The 19,499-nt window shown below is 34.8% G+C and overlaps 1 protein-coding gene across 1 annotated transcript in view; it reads right to left on the minus strand.

Moving 5' to 3' along the window:
* Window positions 1-19,499, minus strand: part of RBFOX1 (RNA binding protein, fox-1 homolog (C. elegans) 1) — a 226,197-nt gene that overhangs the window by 27,461 nt on the left and 179,237 nt on the right. The window contains 1 exon segment of the mRNA XM_010187938.1: window positions 8,601-8,681. Within this exon segment, the coding sequence (XP_010186240.1) occupies window positions 8,601-8,681 (81 nt within the window).

Genomic DNA, 19,499 nt, shown 5'->3' on the forward strand with positions numbered 1-19,499 from the left:
AAGAAGTTCTGTCTGGATGACACAAGGATTACTATAACTTCATAGAATTAAACTGTAAAAAAGAACATTATCAGAATGTTGGGTTGGGAACAAATTAGGCAGGAAGTGATTGAGAAAAAAACAGCTAGTTAACCTAATCCAAGCCATAAGGGAAAAAAAATGCCAAAACAAAAAATAACATGTACAAAGAGTCATATAGATATTTAAAACGTTCATCCCTCAAAAGTACTTACTGTTTGTGAAACTCAGGTCGAAGAATTTTGCTGTATACAACATAATCCTAAGAGCCATGTTTTAAAAACAACTGTCACATGATGCAAGAAGGAGACTGACAGTAAAGTCTTTTTTTTAAAAAACCGAATCCTACAAGCTAAGCTCAAAACCAAAAAATTAACAGCTTTACATCTGACAGACAGAATGACTTGAGATATATGGTCAACTGTGTGTGCGCCTATCCACTGAAAATGAATAACACAGCACCTGGAAGGCAAGGCCAAGGCAATGGGAGTAGCCTCCATATAGGACTCTACACAAAGGACCATATGTATAACAACATCACAAATCAAGATGCAAAAAAATGCTAAAAGTACTTCTCACTATTTAGCTGCATACTGAGAGGACTAAGTCCAAACAATCCTATTGTCCTAACTCATTGGTTAGTCACGAGTATTACCAGTGGCCAAGTGTCATACCTCCATTAACAGGAAAGCACTAAGTTAAGACATGAGAAGCCCACCTGTCCTTTGTCAAACATGATCTTTATTATTTGAACTAAATTACAAAAATAATTACCATAATTTATTACTAAAAATATTATGCACACATTGCCACTCATCTCCCACTAGCCAGGTATAGGATGTATAAGTTAACAAAAAAAGTCAATAGCACACAATTCAAGATATGTCTGTCTTTATAAAACTCTTAAGCATGCAAGATCAGGCAGACTGCCCCATCACTAAACAGGTTAACAGAAGAATGAGTATAAACAGCAAGGCACTTAAGAACAGATTTGCCATATTGAAATTAAACTCATATTTATAGGTTCTGTGCAACTACAATACATCTTACTGATGACTTATTAGTCACCATTTAAAATACTGATAGAAGGTAAAAGGACAGTTATCCTGAAAATAATTACAGAAGGACAATATGGAATGACAGAGAGCAGAAAAAAATGGAATGGAATCTCAGGCAGTGCTACCAAAAAACCCTAACCAGCCTAACTTTGCAGTTTAAAAGGTTGATGCTTAAATCAAGAATATAACACAAAACATATGAATATAATTTTACTTCATTTGGTTAATTGTCTATTATCTTTATAAGTATCTGACTTAGAAGTCAGTGGATTTACCCTGCATTCAAATTTGTGAAACTTTGTGAAAAACATGGCCTCTGGTCCAATGCAGTGGGCCAAATCCATGTTTAAAATCCTTCTGAAGTAATTTCCACAAGAGATGACATCAGTACTTTTCTCTGGAAGTAATACATTATTTTTTCAACCTTTTACACTTCTACTTATTACTGGTATCTTCTATATTTAAACTTTCAAGTCAACTGACTGTATTTCAACACACAGACAAGGAAGAGCACTTTCCACATTTTTCCTGCATTATGTGATTCTCTTTACTTTATAAAGGCAGGCACTTAATTAATTCAGGAAGCAAATTAAAATAGTTTGACTCCTAAATGTTCAGTAATGAGGTTTTTGTACCCTGGAAATTACATGTGTGATTGGTCTACTCAAATGTATGGACATTTCCTTATGGGAAGAATTTTTGAACTGTTTCATTCATGAATCTCGGTCCTACATTGGTTAAATAGCCTTAATCACAGAACTCCTTTGGAGAGGTGCTCTATCTCTTTTTTTCTATGAGGCAATAAAAAGCAGGCAAAAACACAAACATGTAAATACAATCTACTAATATCTGTTTTAATTGTGATTAAGTGACCTGCCATTCCATTTTAGTTTAAGAGAAAACAGACCAATTAAAAATTTAGTTTGCAGAAACCTTTTTACATTTAATTCACAAATATTGTAACACTGGTAAATTATATTTATTCTTCAAACTGTTCTTGACCCATACACCAATTCAAAATTGCAAGTTTACTAAACCAATAACAGTAAAACCACAACAAATAAATTGAGAAAGACTACAACAACAAAATCAGAACAAATTAATCATTGATGTCATTACAGTAAAGCATATGTCCATTCAGATTGAACACAATCAATCATGTCTTACACACAAAGCCCAGAAAAGTATATACCAAACGCCAGGAGCACCCACACTTCAGTCACTTGGAGTCTCATTATCATCATTACAATATAATTTTCAAGTAATTACATGTGTGAAACAGATTAAACCTGACAAAATCAACTGAATCAAGGTTTCTAAACTGAATGTTTCCACTAATGAAGTATGTTCAGAAGCACACTTTAAATCACCTTTTGAAAATTTTTATTTTCACCATGTAATCTCCTTGGTAATAGACTATCCCAGAATATAATAGAAATGTCAAAGGTCTTACTTCAAGTCATTAGTAATGTCACAGAAAAATAAAACCTGGAATGTCTTCACTGAAACAAGAAACAGGAACATAGTTTCATACAGCATTTTTTAAGTAGTTTACTAATATTCCTAAGCCAAGTAACCTACTTCTATGCGAGATATTTAACAGAAATATTGAATAGACAGGTTTTACATAATTTTAATTTCTGTAGTGCGAGTCCTGAATTGGACTAAACGCTACTATTTGATGTGGCATTACATTTATGATTTATGATTTTCCTTATTTATTTCATGCATATCAACAAAGTCCTGAACTCTCCTCCATCTATGAATCAAAACAAACACCCACAGAAAAAAAAAGAACCTTTTCAAAAATAGTACGTGTCTGTCGTACATAAGCATTGGTAAGTTTTTAATAGAGAACTCATATAAAAAGCAAAATTTCCATATCATGTAGTTAATACTTAAAGCTTCTGCTACAGATTTTCCATCTCTCCTGGCATATAACACATAACTTTGGATCAGTAGGGTTATTAGGATAATTTAGGAACTTTTCTAATGCCTGCTGTGAAGTAATGGAATGTATTTTCCTAATTTGCTTTAAAAGAACGTAAGCATTAAAAATATTTCTTGTAAAAAATGTTACAGGACCAAAGGTTTCCAGGGAATTTTCTGAAATAACTGCCTTCCCACCTTTCAAAAACATCTCATCTTTGCCTTGTTGTTTTCTGGTTGCTCATAAGCTAAAATCCCAGGGCAACATAGTTTATTGTTTTAATATCTGTCTGACGCAAAGCAGAAGTATTCTCTGGTGAGTGCTTATCTGTCATGTGTACTTCTGTGAAAGGAATATCAAGACAAATAAGATGTTCTAGGGCATATCATGGGAATTATGTTTAAAAATAGTTGAAATGATAAATACAAAAAATATCCACAGTGATATTTTGAGGATGGGAACTTAAAGAGCATTGGGTTTTAAACATTTTAATTATAAAGGGTTTATATCATTTCAGTATGAATAGAAAATGAACACTAAAGTCCATAAATGGGAGAAACAAAATGAGATGAAAAAAATATTAATAATTGAAACAGTTAAAACAGTAAAATTCTATTCTAGCGATACAATGGACTGTGAACTTACTTTGTAATAATTAAACACAACGTAATGGCATTTTCTGCATTGAAATGAATAACCAGTGATCTGGAAATTCATTTAGACCATTAGGTTAATTACAGAAACTGATGAAAGTTTTATCAGACAATTACAATTAAGGAACAAGAACAATGTGGGACAGATTTATAAGCGTTTGTACCACCTCAATAATTTTTGCTGAATTCCACCATCATTTCTTACAAAATTGTAATCAATATATCAATTAAAAAATGGGCCATCAACTTCATCTGCCCTTGAGTATGATAAAATAGAATAAATTAATATTTGATTTCTGCATTTTCATTTTTTTCTTCTTTTAATTCTATCACTTTATTGCAATATGAAAGATTTATTTATTTTTAATCAAAATGAAAATTTATGGAAAAAGAACATCTACATTTTGGAGCTGATAAGCATGCTTACTGAAGATGAAACAACTCCAACATTTAGAAAATGTAAGCCAGAACTGACATAAGCTTAAAATGTACTTATTGAAGTCAAAGCAAAATTTTCTTTTATGGCCATGCAAAACATTTGGGAAATATAGGCACTTATCTGCGCATCATTCTGAGAGAAGGCATGCAGCAATTTACTATTCTACGTCGTTAGCTATTTAGTCATCAACTGTCTCTTTAATACATGCTCAGAAAAATCTACTAGTAGTTACATACCTGATAACTCAAGTGTCTTTACTTTTTACTTGGAGCTAAAATAAACCCTAAAACTTACAAAGATCAAAGTTCTGATTTTGAGAGTGAAAAATATTAGCTGCCTTTGAACTTTTATTAGAATTTGTAATCTCTCTCTCATTGCCTTCCATGGGACTTGGGGATGCACATTTTTGAAAACAGTGTTGTACAGCTTTAGGCTGGCTTCTTTGCTACAGCAGCCAGTACTCAGGAAGCCCAAGCACAACCAAGTTCTTGACTGGCAGGTGCATCTTCTTTTCCATCCCCTTCCACAGAAGGGCAGGGGAGGTTATAAAGAAAACAGAGGTAGGCTCTTCACAGAGGCACACACTGGGAAGACACGAGACAACAAACATAACTGGAAAGAAGAGAGGTTTCCACTGTTAGGACATTCAAGCATTGAAAGAGATGACCCAGAAAGCTTGTGCTGTCTCCATCCTTAAAGGTGCCCGATGCAACCTAGTCCTTCCAACCTGAATTATTCTAGGTTTCTATGACTTAATGGCTTCCTTCTTTCCCATGGTTTGGCTCTCATTAACTCCTATTTCATTCACATTTTCAGGCACTTCTACATTATAGAAAAATGGGGAAAATAGGTAATAAACTGTTTTTAAAAGTCCTTGCATAAATTCAGATTAGTTGTTTTGCCTTTTCTAACCGTACATACCCAGGTATATTACAGGCCTCTGTAGAACAGTGATAAAGGTATTCAGTGACAGAACTTTCTTCTTCTTTTGAGTCTTTCTTTTGTCGAGCAGGGTCTTAATATTTTTATGAATACTATTCTTGAGTGACTTCAATTTTTAAAAGTTCCAAAATTTTTCTCAGTATATTTCTTACTTAACAGTAGATACAAATTTCTTCAGGATTTTGAAATTTATTGTGGAAGCAACTAGTCCAAAGAAGTGGGTGACTGTAAAAGAGACTTCTGTGCAGACAAACTGATTCAAAAGTTTCAGTGAGGTACCACGGGCCTCCAGGAAGCTTCCAGGTAATGCTTGCTTAATCTCTGAGACTTGGTGAACTTTTATCTTTACTTTCTGAATATATCTCCTTCCAATACTTGTCTGCATTCTGCATTAGGATGGTGATGAAGTATTTAACTGAAGTCCGTTTTATTAGTTCTGTCCTTGAGATGCCAATGCTATGGGAATCCACAGCAGCCAAGATGAGATCACGAGCTTCCTTACTCTGGTTTTCTCAGTAAGGCAAAAGATTTGTCCCACCAAGGGATGTGAACAAATTGCATGCTGAAACTATGCTTTCTACATAACAAATTATCTATTCCCAGAATAGATGTGCAAATGAAAAACTGATCCAGCTCCCATCTTCACAAGGGAACAGATGAGGCATGAGAGACTATTGCTGCTGATTTGTTCCACTGCTTGCAGAAGGAACAGCTCATTTCTTTCTGTATTATGTGAAGGGCCAGAAGTGATGGAAGGAAGCAGAGCCATGTTTCTGTCTCCTGACATATTCAGAGGTGTAACTAATCACTGTCCTGGGAAACGTACAATATGATACATAAAATATATCCTGGGGAAATAAAATATCAGAAGGGAAAGAAATTAGCTTCAAGAAATGTACTTTTCTTTCTGACTAGCCAAAAACAATGGGGTAAAAGCATTCAGTCATCAGAGGCTTCTAGTGACCAATACAATTAAAAGTCAAAAAGTTAAGTGAGAAATAAAGCTAGCCAAGTTAAGAAAAATGTATTTTCCAACCATGTTTCAGTCCTTCATTCCTTACAGATACAACTTGGGAGCATACAACTTGACAATATGGTCAAGTTAAAGACAATATCATATCTAAAAATTGGGACTATCCTTTTCCTATCTAAAAATTCCTAAATGCCATTAGCATTTAATGAACTCCAGATCTCTCAGATGGCTTTAAAAAAATCTCAGCTGACTCCTTCCTTTCTGCTAAAGCAATTATAAATTTAAAAATTCTTAATTTTTACATGGTAATCTGTTCTGAAATATTACACAGTTACAATACTGGCAGTAACAGAGAATAACAAATTATTCAATGATGAAGGCTGCAATATCGTCTACATGGAATGATAATACCAAAAGTATTAGTTGACTTATCACTTATCATTTCCATATTACAAATGTGTATAAAAAAGGAGTATAGAAGATCTTTAAAATAATAAAGAAAATGAGACGAAACTCGAGCTTCATTTCTATTAATTTCTTAGCAGAATTTCCTATAGAAATTTAACTATTTTACATTCTTATTGAAGTTCTGTAATAAGGAGAAACAAAAAAAAACCCCAATAACAATCATCAGTAATTACAGTAATTTTCTATTATTAGGAGTTGTGAACCTGGAGGGGAAACTACATTTTGGTAATATGAAATACTATACATAATAAAAGAAAAATCATGACTTGCAGACACACAGATTCAACAAAAAGTGTAATAATTTCAACTGCAAGGGCTACTAGCAATCTCTGTTACAAGTGTATTACACGTTGCCCAGTGGGAGGCACATAGGCAAAGTCTGTTTACTTATGTATTTGGAATAATTGAAAACAAACAGGTGTTCATTAGGATATCATTATTCAAGGAGCACCACCGCAAAACAAGATTTTTCAAAGGCATTGACTCATGAGACATAATGGAAACAGTGAAGTATAGAGCTTAGCTAGCTAGACAACGACTAGCTAGGGATTTCATAATAGTGGAAATACTGTACAATGTAAACAGCAACCTCAGAAATAAATTTCCTAGGGTAAAACTTGGTGAGATAATAAGAGCAACAGGGTAAACTTAAGAAGTGATTTATTTAGAGTAATTTCCAGAAAAATAAAAAACAAACACTGTCCTCCTCTTCTAAAAGAGGCTTCCTAACAGTGAGATGAATTAAATGTTTGGAGAATTTTCTAGGAAAAGAGTCTTCAGTCAAAGATTGTCAATTCAGACAAAAGACTGGTATTTTAATCAAAAAGGAATAGTGCACTGAATGTGTACTACAGGGGACACAGGTTTATACAGTAAGTATTTAATCTCTGTGTCACCACAAGGATTAAAAAAAACCCAACTGCTTGGGAAAGGTGACAGTACAAAACGTTCTTGGAGCGCCTGGAAGCAAATGCAGATTTAATTGATAATTCCAGTTCCAATTTAAAACATTTCATGTATTTCGTTAGTTTACTATGTATTTGGAGACTCCTGATTTGAAAATAGAACCCATATTTATACTGTAAAAGCAGCAGCTCTAGGGATGATATTCATAGCATTTGACATAAGAGAGCTATATCACTGTAGAGATGATGACTACGGAACTCTCTTGTCCTCAATTCCTAGTTTTAATTAATAAAGGAAAGTAAGTGTGTTAGTAGTCTAGAGAAGCTTTAAAAAATAGAATTGCATTTTAGGTTGAATACAATCTTCAGAGAGAGCATATCCAATAATGTAGTTAAATCAGTCAATATAAATTATTTTCTTTACAGAGGACTGCCAAGAACACATAGCAAATGCTGCTGTTCACCCTGATTCAACAAGCAGCAATTCTTACTGTTTCGTTCAGTTAGAGGCTTCTTATCTGACCAGATTTCAGAATGAGTATCAGTGGTACCACCAATACAATCTCATACACTCTAAGAAGAATCAGTTCCACTTCTGCTTCAGAATTTTAGAGATCACATTTGTACTCCACAGTTTTGTACAGAAAAATGGCTGATGCTTTTGATGATCTATTGTTTCAGCCTGTCTTTGCTTTTTTTTTTTCTTTAGGGCAGCTTTTTATAGTTCAAAATACCCTCTTGTACACAGTCTTTTTCCTTTTGTAAGAAAAACTTCATATCTATTTGCTTCCTGACAATCACATGGTGGCATGATATGACTTTTTGTTTATTAAAACACAGTTGTGATCAGAAAAGAAAAAGAAACACAACTTCATCTTCTACACAAAATGCAGAGTGCACAACAGTACTGGATTAAAAAAAAACATAATCAGTGTTACTGTAGACCTTCTAACCATTTCTGTAGAACTTTGCAATATAGGTGGTTTGTTTTTTTTTAATTAAAAAAAATATATATACACACACAAACACTTTGAGGATAAAGATGCAACTAAAACCACTGAATTATCTGTAGATATTATTTACATATGTTTATAAACACCACATTTACCTTAAAAAGAGCTATTGGGAAAGTTCACAGTTTTGGGGGGCTTAATTCACATTAACGTGCTTTTGTCACAAAACAAAACAACAAAAGAGCCGTAGCACTAGCTTACTTGTGGAGGTGTATACTAGTGAACTGGGGGCACTGTACACGGGAGATCCCTCCTGGTTTGCCTGGCACAGCAGCACCCTGCCTACAAGAAAGAGAGAGAGAGTGGTATCTGGTTTTGGAACACTCAAACTAAACCTCAGTTTTTATCTCAGAACAGAAATAAAGTCATAACCAGAGCAGTGCAGCGAAGCAGGGGCACTTTTTGTCCTTTGACTTCAAAGCACAAAGTCCCCCAATAAACATGTACAATTTTACATTTGAAAAAGCAAAACACAGACATCCCCCAAAACACCCTTTTTATCAGGCGGGGATGCTGGCATACGCTTCCAGCACCCGCAGCGCGCCCCGGTCCCTCACCCAGCTGCCCTCTCTCCCTCTCAAGCAGAAGCTGCCTCGTTAGCTCTGCTGCCCACCGAAGCCACCAGCCCTCCCCACCTGGCTGCTGACGCCTCAACTCCCTAACTCTGGCTAAAATGAGAGGCTGCTCAAGCAAACACAGCAGACAAATCATACCGCAAAGCTCCCACACACAGATGCTAGGTCAAGTATGATCTTAGTTATAGTGCTTAAATGAACACTGGTGCTAGTGAAATTGAAATATTACCAATATGTGTGTTTTTTTCTCAAATGAGAAGTATATAAACATAAACTACTTTGCAGTATGTAAGCTGGATTCAGGATTAAGAACAAAATTAAATTAAAAAAATAAAACTTTTTTTTAAAGAAAAAGTAAAAGTAATAACCAAATCAATTTAAAACAACACTTTTGCAATGCATGTTCATTTTGAACAAATGACCAAAGTTTAGGCTTATTTTCTGTTTTTTGTGAGGTTGTGGGTAGGGGAGTTGTGGGTTTTTTTGTTTGGTTGGGGTTTTTTGATGGTTTTTTTTGGGTTTTTGGTGTGGTGTTTTTTTTTTTATTAAATGAACTTAGACCAAATCCCTTACTATTTCAACATCTTTCTCAGTAATTCCATTGTAGCATTCTTAGCTGAATACAGATTGAACACTGATTAGAGATAGAAACAACTATACTGTCACATTAGGAAAAAAACTTCTGCCTTTCTGGCATACAGCCCACCAGGAAAAGCAGAATGTGACACGTCTGTTTTAGCAGATATATGTATGTGTACCTGTATATACACACACACACAAACACATTATGTACATAGATACACTGAGATACTTCAAGCTGTCAGGATCTGTGAATCACACAATTTCAAAAATACTAAATTGACATGAAGATTTGTGAGAGTTCAGTAGTTGTGCATTGACTTATAAGCACTGTAACTCAGAGTTGAGTCAAATTCGTTTGGAAGGATAAGATTAATTACAAATGGCTGGCATGTTTTCCATATGGCATTACAAGAGCAATTCTCAACTTAAATTCAGTTACGACACCAGAGCTCTTTCAAACGATGTTTTAAAAATATTTCTTTTATTAACCAGTTCTTAGATTATCGCTTGTAGCTGTCAAAGTAGAAATACAGGAAATAGTGAAGAAAAATAATTTTAGTAATTTATGCAATTTAGCTATGACTCTGAGCAGTGGAATTCTCATGAAATACTATGCTTCTAACCTTCCCAGATCATAGCACACCCTTAACTAACAGTATTTGGAGATGCTTGTTTTTTTCCAGCCATCCACTATTAATCTGAAAGAAAAAACAAACTCAAAATTTTTTTCCCTTACTTTAAGACAGCATATAGTTGACTATACCGTTATCTCTCTTTCAGCCTTCCAAAACCAACCACAACTGGAAGCTGTTACATAAGCATCTACCAACTTAGGGCCTAATGGCAAGCATCAACACACTTGACACTGGGAATGTGCACAGTGGGACATGGATGTATTTGACACCATAGATTATTCAAAACTTGTGCTACTACAGAAGCCTGAAAATAAAAGTGAGCTGAAGACAGAGGCATTCATTCAGCCAAGTGAAATGTGGAAAGGAATTATTAAATTCAGTAATTTTCATTAGGTTTTAAGAACAAAGTAACTATAATGACTTCAAGTATATTTAGTAAATACATAAAGGTTTTTAGAAATTAAGGACTGTGGTTCATTTATATTATTCAACATTAATTTAGCAAAGTAGAATTTTACTTTGCTTGTTCCATGGTCCATAGATATTATCCTATTCTTTGCAGCTAACATTGCTACATTTTTTTCTGATTTCATCTCATACAAATCTAATTTTCCTTACTCAAGACTTTTAATTTCTAATGAAAGTACTTCAAAACAGATGCTTTTTTCACCCATGCTACTAGAGTGTATTTAATTTGTTGCATAGAGCTTTCTAATTATATTTTGACAATCTGCCTTCGAAATTGTACATAAAATTAATACTAATATCTAAATCACTATTATTATATTTTGTTAGAATAATATGGAACTTTTAAATCTGTGTTTGTGAGAAAATATTATTTCTGCCGCATCTAATTTTGGTATTAAAATATTTGAATTGTAATTAATATGACCAGGGAAAAATTGAATTATTGAAAATAAGATCTTCTGGATAAACTTCAGATCATTGAAACAATCTATGAATTCCCAAATGGAAAAAACCCTATTATCTTTCCTATGGAATGACAGGGTGGGTTTGTTGTGGGTTTTTTTTTCTAAGAAAGAAGATTTTAATATAAAGATGTTAATATTTCTTTCCAAACTGTAATTTAATAACATCATAGAGTTGATGAACTTCAAATAATTAGTCATGCATGACTTCATCTTTAATTCTGCAGCGCCTTCTGTACTAGCATATTTAAGGCTGCTATTTTCTCATTAAGAACACTATCCATGCTTTTTTGCTTTTCTCTGGCATAAGCACCTACTTGTTTGGTCAGAGCAGACACGACACCAGTGATACAAGATTTGGGAGATCATCAGTAGAAAGCCCCTTCTGACTCACTCCATTGAAGTGAGAAAGCATCAGAAAAATATTAGCATCTGTATCTGAAGAGCGTATTCCCTACAGGCACCCAGGAGAGCGTTACACAGACCAGGGGCAGACAGGAAACTGAGGCAGCCACACTGCCTGGTGTAACGTTGGGAGAGCAGCCTGCGGTGGCTGAGCAGACCATGGGTCATGGTGCACACAACAGCTTGCTGTGCTGTGGTAGGTCATGGAGATGGCAGCTGAGCCCTGCTGTAGGATAGCAGAGATACCCCCAGACTGATTCACTGTTTATCTTTGGCACACAGGCTGGCAGCACAGACAAAAACATACTTTTCAAGAACAAAAAGTATTCCCACTCATACTTCTCTTCCTCCAATATTTTCTCTGTTTGATTAGATCCTTTGTTGAAGCACTATAGTTATTTTGAGGAAATAATTACTCTAAAACTATTCAAGGCTGTGAAGAAAATTATGTGAAGTCATTAAGATATTTAGAATATTAAAAAATCAGTTCTAAATTATTCCAAGTTATCTGACTAAAAGTATTTTCCTAGTTTCGAAAGTAAGGTTTTGTGTATAGTTATTTACATGTTTTATATAAACTAATCTACAAAGCCTAAGTGGAAATACCAACGTGCTAGTGATGATGCACAGACTACTCACTGGCTCGTACAAAACATATGACGAAGTTCACTGCATTTCTCAAATACTCAGGTAGCTAAGAAATACCCAGGATCGATGACAGGATTTTCCAGTAAATTATAAAGGATTTTAAATAACTTCTATTAAAAATAGCTTTTAAATAGAACCACTGTGTAGCCAGCACTACAGACAGCTTAAAAAAAAATCTGGAATATGTTTAAAAGAACTTGCATGTGTAGTTGGAATCTCTTACGGCATACTTTGCAGAAGTATAAATTGAAACAACACTTCCAGCAGAAAAACATTGATAATATTAGCAAAAATTACTTTGCTGATATAAATTTGACAGCTTTACAAGGCCTTGATCATGGGACTAAGCACTCTCCTGTCACAGGAAGTAGATGAAACTTTCAGAAACCTTCACTGCCATGGCTGTATAAAATTTATATATCATTACTGAGAACCTGAGCTTGCAATGCATCACCTCCCAAGTATAGACGGCTTTAATACATTTGCTCACAAACAAAAAGTTTCCAATTTAGTCTGCTGGTATTTATTCCCCAAGAATTCAGGAGTATTCACAGAAAGGAAGAGGACAGAAGTTGCAGTTGCTCAGTAACTTGCTCAGGTTTTGCCCTGGAACGAAATGAAGTGAGACATAGGGGACAAACCAAATTCCTACTTTCACTGTGGGAATCCTAAAGAACCACAGCTTCATATAAAGCTCTTGGGACAACTCAAAGATGACAGCAGTACCAAGTTCTCTACAGCATACAGCTACCTCCAACATTACAAGAGGGTAATCACATAAGTGTTTTCAATGGCAGAAATTAGTCTAGTCAATATCCAGGGTTGGTCTACATTGGGTATTAGTGCACAGGTAGGTAAAATGAGCATTTAGAATATAGGAACTAAGCAACTTACTGCATACAAGGAGATTTAGTGAAGATTACATCACTCTAATCCTCTGTGCACTTAGCTTTTCAGGTAAAGAAGCTCTTCTTTATACCTGTTTATTCTAATGTGTTATGAATAAGAGCTTCTTACTGCTTTTCAGTGTTAATTCATACATTCTATAATACTATTTACAAAAAAAACCCAAACCCAAACACACAGGAGTTTCTTCATTGGTAGGAGAAAGTGAATACAATCTAAAAATATTTTCCCATTTTGTCTATATTATTATAAAACATTATTTTATTACTCTAATCTAAAAGCTGCATTATTTATTAAATTCCATGATAGTTATTTCACTTTCTCTTTCTCCCAATGCAGCTGGATGTTACATAGCCCAATCTTATCCTTGTGTTACTTCTCAGTCATTCTGATGACTGTTATTCTTTGTACCTTTTGCAGCAACTATTATTCCTATAAACCTAATTCCTCTTACAATGCATGAAGAAAACTACATCTCTCAAGCTGCATCTCCCATGAACATATCAGGAGGTTTGCTAGTGTATCAAAGATCGTCATAAACAATCCATGTTAATTCTTAATTTGCTGTTTTAAAAGCATAATTTAATACTGGTCTTTTCAGACAGTAATAGCATTATGTTTGTTCTGGTCTGAAATATTGTTCTACAATGGGTTATTTCAAAATGTGTCACAGAAATGGATCAGAAACACCTAATTAAAAGGCCATGGTTGTACAAAAATAGTGTATGTTAGCTTCTATTGTCCCATCTGACTAAGGAATTTAAGGAGAGTCTCTATTTTGAATACATAATAGCTGTTAGGTGCTCTCTTAGCCCTTCAGTATCAATAGTCAAACTACACAGCCCTAGTATACATTTAAGTATGTTGTTAATTCCCAATAAAGTGCTTTAGGATCTTTCTATAAACTGAATAATGCTCCTTCAGATTTTAACACAACTATTCATGAATGACTGTGTTGATACATTGAATTGTTTCATCCATTATCCATTATTAACAAGTAATAAAGTAGCATCACTCAAAAATACATACCTCCTTTCTTCCAATATGTTAAAAATACAAACAAAACCTATATTTAATTACCTCAAAGTTATATATAGATTTCATTTAAACAAGAGAATTGCATGGTAGGGAGGAGAATCTAAAGTAGCTGATGTCCAAAGGTAAATTCCATAAGTCTAAATCTGTATTACCTTCTGACAGCAAACCTGAAATACATTCAATTATTTAATAACCTGTGTATACTTGCTACTGGTAATGACAATCTGTGCTCTATACATACACTTATTTAATAAGTCCCTGACCAACATATAACCTCACATAGGTTATTAAAAATTAGGTGGGAGAAGGGGAAGACTCAGGTGGTAGAGGTATATGTCTCTAAGACATTTTATGGGAAATGTTTATTCAAAATTTCTATTTAAGATTTTCCTTCCATCATTTTTCTAAGCACAGTGCATGTTTCTTTACTATCATCTCAGTCTTACAGTGTCACTAAACACTGCAATGACTCAGAGACAAGCAATGCATATTACAACAAACAATCTGTAAGCCATCCTTCCAGTTATTCTTTGCTGGTCATATCAATCAAGCTTTTGGGAAACAGACCTCTCTCCTCTGTTATATATGTTCAGTATCTAGTACGCTAAGCCACATACTGAGATTGGTAGGTGTCTCTATATTGTGTAAGTACAAACCAGATGAGCAACAATGTTTAAAGGTCTGGTAAGAATTTTGTGTGAGATTCTCCTCATTCCCCTTCTCTCCACCTCTTCCTTCTGTAATATATATTAGGTTCACAAGGTTACAAGGATTTCTACTTCTACAGGACCTGACATAGCATACACAACTGATCAAACTACTTATTAGTATGTACTGTGCTGTGTTAACACTAAGAAAGACCTTGTGGATAGCAAAGGAACTGGAAAGTGGCAATTTCTTTCAAACTCCACTCCCATGCCAGCATCCTTTTCCTGCTTCACAACATGATGAGTTGCTTTAAAGCTTCACCCACTTCATCAGTGAAAATTTGAAAGGTATATCCACTACTGAGCCACTAAAATGCTCAAAGATTGATTTAGAATGAATAGTTTGGCAATGCAGCATGGCATAATCACTGTTTTTTAGTGGCAAATTTAGGATGTGCCATGGTACTATTGGTATGCGACAAAGTAATGCCAGCTTAAAAACATACACTGTGTGACAGACTTGTTCCTGTTTTCATTAGCAAGCCAGCCTTACAATCGATGGGCTGTATTTTGCAGGAACAATTCATGTAATGTTTCCATTCACAATGTAAAACAGTTTGCAATAAACTGTCTTTTCCAAATATATTTTAAAAATTATTAATCAGCCACAGGGATTCCTTGTCTTACAACCAAAATGAAACTACTATGTTATACAACCTCAGCTGCTGCTTGTACCAAAATATATAACAAGCCAAAAGAGTTTACCTGTGCTTTTCAGTGAATTTTTATCATTGGCATCTGAGTGCAAATTGCAATTCATATACAGTCACCAAAAAATCAAAAACCGGAAGTGTACTATGTAATCGTGTAAAAAAAATGGAGTGGTACTGTCAGTATTGCCCATAAGTGTAGCTTTACTACAAAATATGTGTTTACTATATGACATATAGTAAACACATATTTTGTATGTGTATATTTTTTTATATATACACATACACAAATTCAGATGCACATAAATTGATATTCAGTGGTATTCACTGCCATTATCTTACACTGGGAGATGTGTCCCACCGAAGGGACCTTTGAAAATCAAAGCTTTATTCCTATTCTTTCTAGGTCCTCCGAGCAGACTAAAAGGTAGGTAAATTACAGTTACTCTTCATTCATTGTAGCTTGATCTTGGTTCATTTGTAACTTTAAGCAACAAACATGAGAGAATTTCTGAAGTATAAATATATACTCTGAGCTGGTATTATACTATTCTTGAAGTAGGACACCTGAGAATACAAAAAATACACTTATATTCTGCTGATGAATAAAATGGGTCACATTCATACATCTGCCTGATAAATAAAAACTGTGATATGAATAGAATCACAAAATAAATGAAACGAGAGCCTTTCTGCTCAAACACGACCACTACAGTTTCACCATGGCCCTGGAGGGATTACAAGTAGATATGTTTATACTTTATCCTCTCATATTGTGTCAAGACACTATTTTCTGTGTAAATTACCTATTTCTGTAAATTGATAAGACAGAGATGCAAATCTAATGCAATTAGATGCAGAGATGCAAATTACTAATCCCTCAGTTCAATTTGCTTACCCCAATGGATGCTGGTTTTAACTTACAAATAAAATTCTATTCTGAATGACAAGTTGAGAATATAAAAAAGCAAAAATTGAATCATCATGTATAGTCCTAGCTTTAGTTAGTCTATTTCTTCCCTAGCCCACTGAGACTTCAGAATTTCAGGAGCATGAAAAAAATATTACAAAAATGGGAATGCAACATTTCCAAACTTTCCAAAACACTCACAAATAAAACCTGACAGTGCCAAATTGACAGAGATTGTGTACCCTTGTCAAGCAGAGCTTTGTATCAGCTATCTTCACAGAAGAAAATGAATGAAAACTCAGTATTTTGAAATTTACTGTCAATAAGTATTACGAAATGCAATTAGAGTGCAAACGTATTGGGGATTCTCTCATCCAATGCCTGAAATGGGAAAAAAAAAGACAGAAGATGAAACAGAAAATATTAGCTATATGTTTGGAATACAATTCAACATACTCTTAAGCTGCTTTAGCATTAATTTACAGATGTAATCAGGGTTTAACATACAGCAGATTTGTTTTCCATTCCACTTAACTGTATTAACTTTACATTTCATATATTGCTTTATTACTTTACATTTCAGAATAGTTTGTCTGCCTGACTGTAAATCCTGACTCATGGATCTTCCTAACTTTGTTATTCTTCTAATCAGAGGAATTTATTCCTCTGCATAACTGCTATTAACTTATCTAGCATTACAAATATCTCACCCAGTCTTGAACAAACAAGTGTTTTAGTGATGACCTTGTAGTTTGTCTTAAACTTTCCTCTGAGAGATTCTTAAGCCATTGCTTTTTATGTATATCCATAGCTGGTATTTGAATTATAGTCTCAGTTTTATTCTACCAGACAACCACCATGCACATGGTAGCCTAGATCTCAAGTCCAGATAGTGCGCACCCAGGCTCACCTATATGGTCAAGGATTTGCTGAGAGAGTAGCAATAAAATAGCTGGTTTTATATCCAGCCTCTAAACTGCCATCATACAGAGTCTGGAGAGTTTACTCTTGACCAGGTTTAGTCTTGTCCCTTGACACAGACAACCCCACCACACACAGTTCAAAGCTGTCCAAAAGCCAACCTATGTGACACATGACAGTCAGTGCGCACAGGGAGCCTCCAGTATAGCTCCCAGTCCAGATTCCTGCAAACAGAATCCATCTCACCTGTACTAAGCCTGCTCTTCAAACCCCAAGCCAGCATGTGGGGATAAGAGTAAGATTTACTTCAAAACCACGCTAATGCTGCAAACTAATGTATTAAAAAGAGGAGGCCAGGGAGACAGTTTTGGAAAAGAAAAAACAACCCATATAAAGTTTATAATTGAACTGGTTTAGGCTGCCACCATACTTATTTATTTTTGGTCTGTCGCTAATCAGGAAGCCATAGAACTCATTTTCACTAACCACAAGAATGACTTTTAAATAAGAGAAGTCCAAGCATGGTTTTTCCTCAAAAGAGTCTCTTACTGAGTTAAGCACAGCACTTAAACTTGCTATCTAATATTTTAAAAATTTATCACTTATGTCCACAATAAAAAATATTTGAACAAACATACAAGAAGTTAGAAGCAATGTAATAACAAAGGAAAACGTAATAACAAAGAAAGGAAAATATAGTTCCAGCTTGGGAGGTTTAAGTTGTACATTAGGAAAAAGTTTCAGTAAGAGGGCAGTGCAGCACTGGAAAAAGTTACCCAAAGAAGATTATAAATCTCTTTGTAGATGTATACAAATTCATGGCTCACCTGATCTATCACTGGTGTTAGTTCTGCTTCAAAAAGAAACTTGAACTGTTTGACCTCCAGAAGTCAGTCCCAACCCACATTTCTATGATTTTGTTAAGAAGTGTCTGTCCCAGCATCCAAAAAATCTTATTTAATGGGTACGAAATGTCCAGGTTAGAGTATGACCTCCACTGCATTCCACAATGATTATGCTAGATCTGTGAGGGCTGCTCAAATATATTGTACCAGCTCACTGGGGAAAAACGAAGGACTACAGAAGAATGCTCCTTCAAACAAAACCAGCCTTAAACTAAACAAAGGTATGTATCTGAAATAAGGGGGACTACTCGACTAGTTGGCTACTCAGCTAAACAGATCATTTGACTACAAAACTAAATGTCAACATGTAATCTGAATACTTTAACTTGGTGGCCATTGTCTGTAATGCAAGAATGTGACCTTCACAGTGCCCCTATAGTCTCAACCATTGTGCTGAAATTTGGGTGGTATTTTGACATGCTGGATATAATTTAAAAAAAAAAAATTTAAAAACATCAGAAGTATGTGCCTAAGGTAAAGTACAAGAAGACAGCAAGTATAATACTCGTCTCACAGGTATTATCCTGTTTTCCAACCATTTGCAGCTCAAGGACTTCCTAAGACCAGAGTAGTTTCCTGTGTACTTAATAATGGTCAGTGGATTTTTCTCCCATGAGCTATATATAACATACTTTTAACACACATGGTATTCTGTGCTAGAATAAGGCATTAAATCAAGTAACTTGCAATCGCATTCACATGTTTAATTATTATTACATATGGTCCTGTATTCATTCACTGACTCACAGAACGTGTGTTAAAGTAGAATTCCAAGCCTACCCCATACACATTGCTTTGTCTTTGAGCAGAGGCATCATAAGAGGAGCAAAGCTACCGAAAATCAAGATATTTTCAAAAACAATACCCAGCATAACTACCACTGAGGAAATCTATTGCCTAGGAGCTCAAACAGAAAAGCAGGTTTCTGAGTTAGGATCTCAGAACAAAGAAAGGCATCTTACTCCTCTGTCAGAAACATGCAAGGCATAAAGGAGGAGCAAAGGTTAGAGAACTTTTGTCATTCATTGGCACTACTTTTCCTTAAAATACCTATGCAAATAGACTTCTCCCTGTTCTTCTATGTATTACTTCATTTCAACACATTTTTTCTATCCCAGAACAGCTAATACAACAATTCTTCATCTTGCCTCCCTGCCTCAACTCTGTGCAATGCACCAATGACAGCCCTATCAACTTGCTGCCACTGTTTTGTCATCTCAGAATATTCTTTGTCTACATACAAAACCACTGATATGATTTCTAGAGAAATCTCCAGCATCAGAGATCTG

The sequence above is a fragment of the Mesitornis unicolor genome, unplaced genomic scaffold (genome assembly GCF_000695765.1).
Source record: "Mesitornis unicolor isolate BGI_N332 unplaced genomic scaffold, ASM69576v1 scaffold20917, whole genome shotgun sequence".
Classification (NCBI taxonomy): Eukaryota; Metazoa; Chordata; class Aves; order Mesitornithiformes; family Mesitornithidae; genus Mesitornis; species Mesitornis unicolor.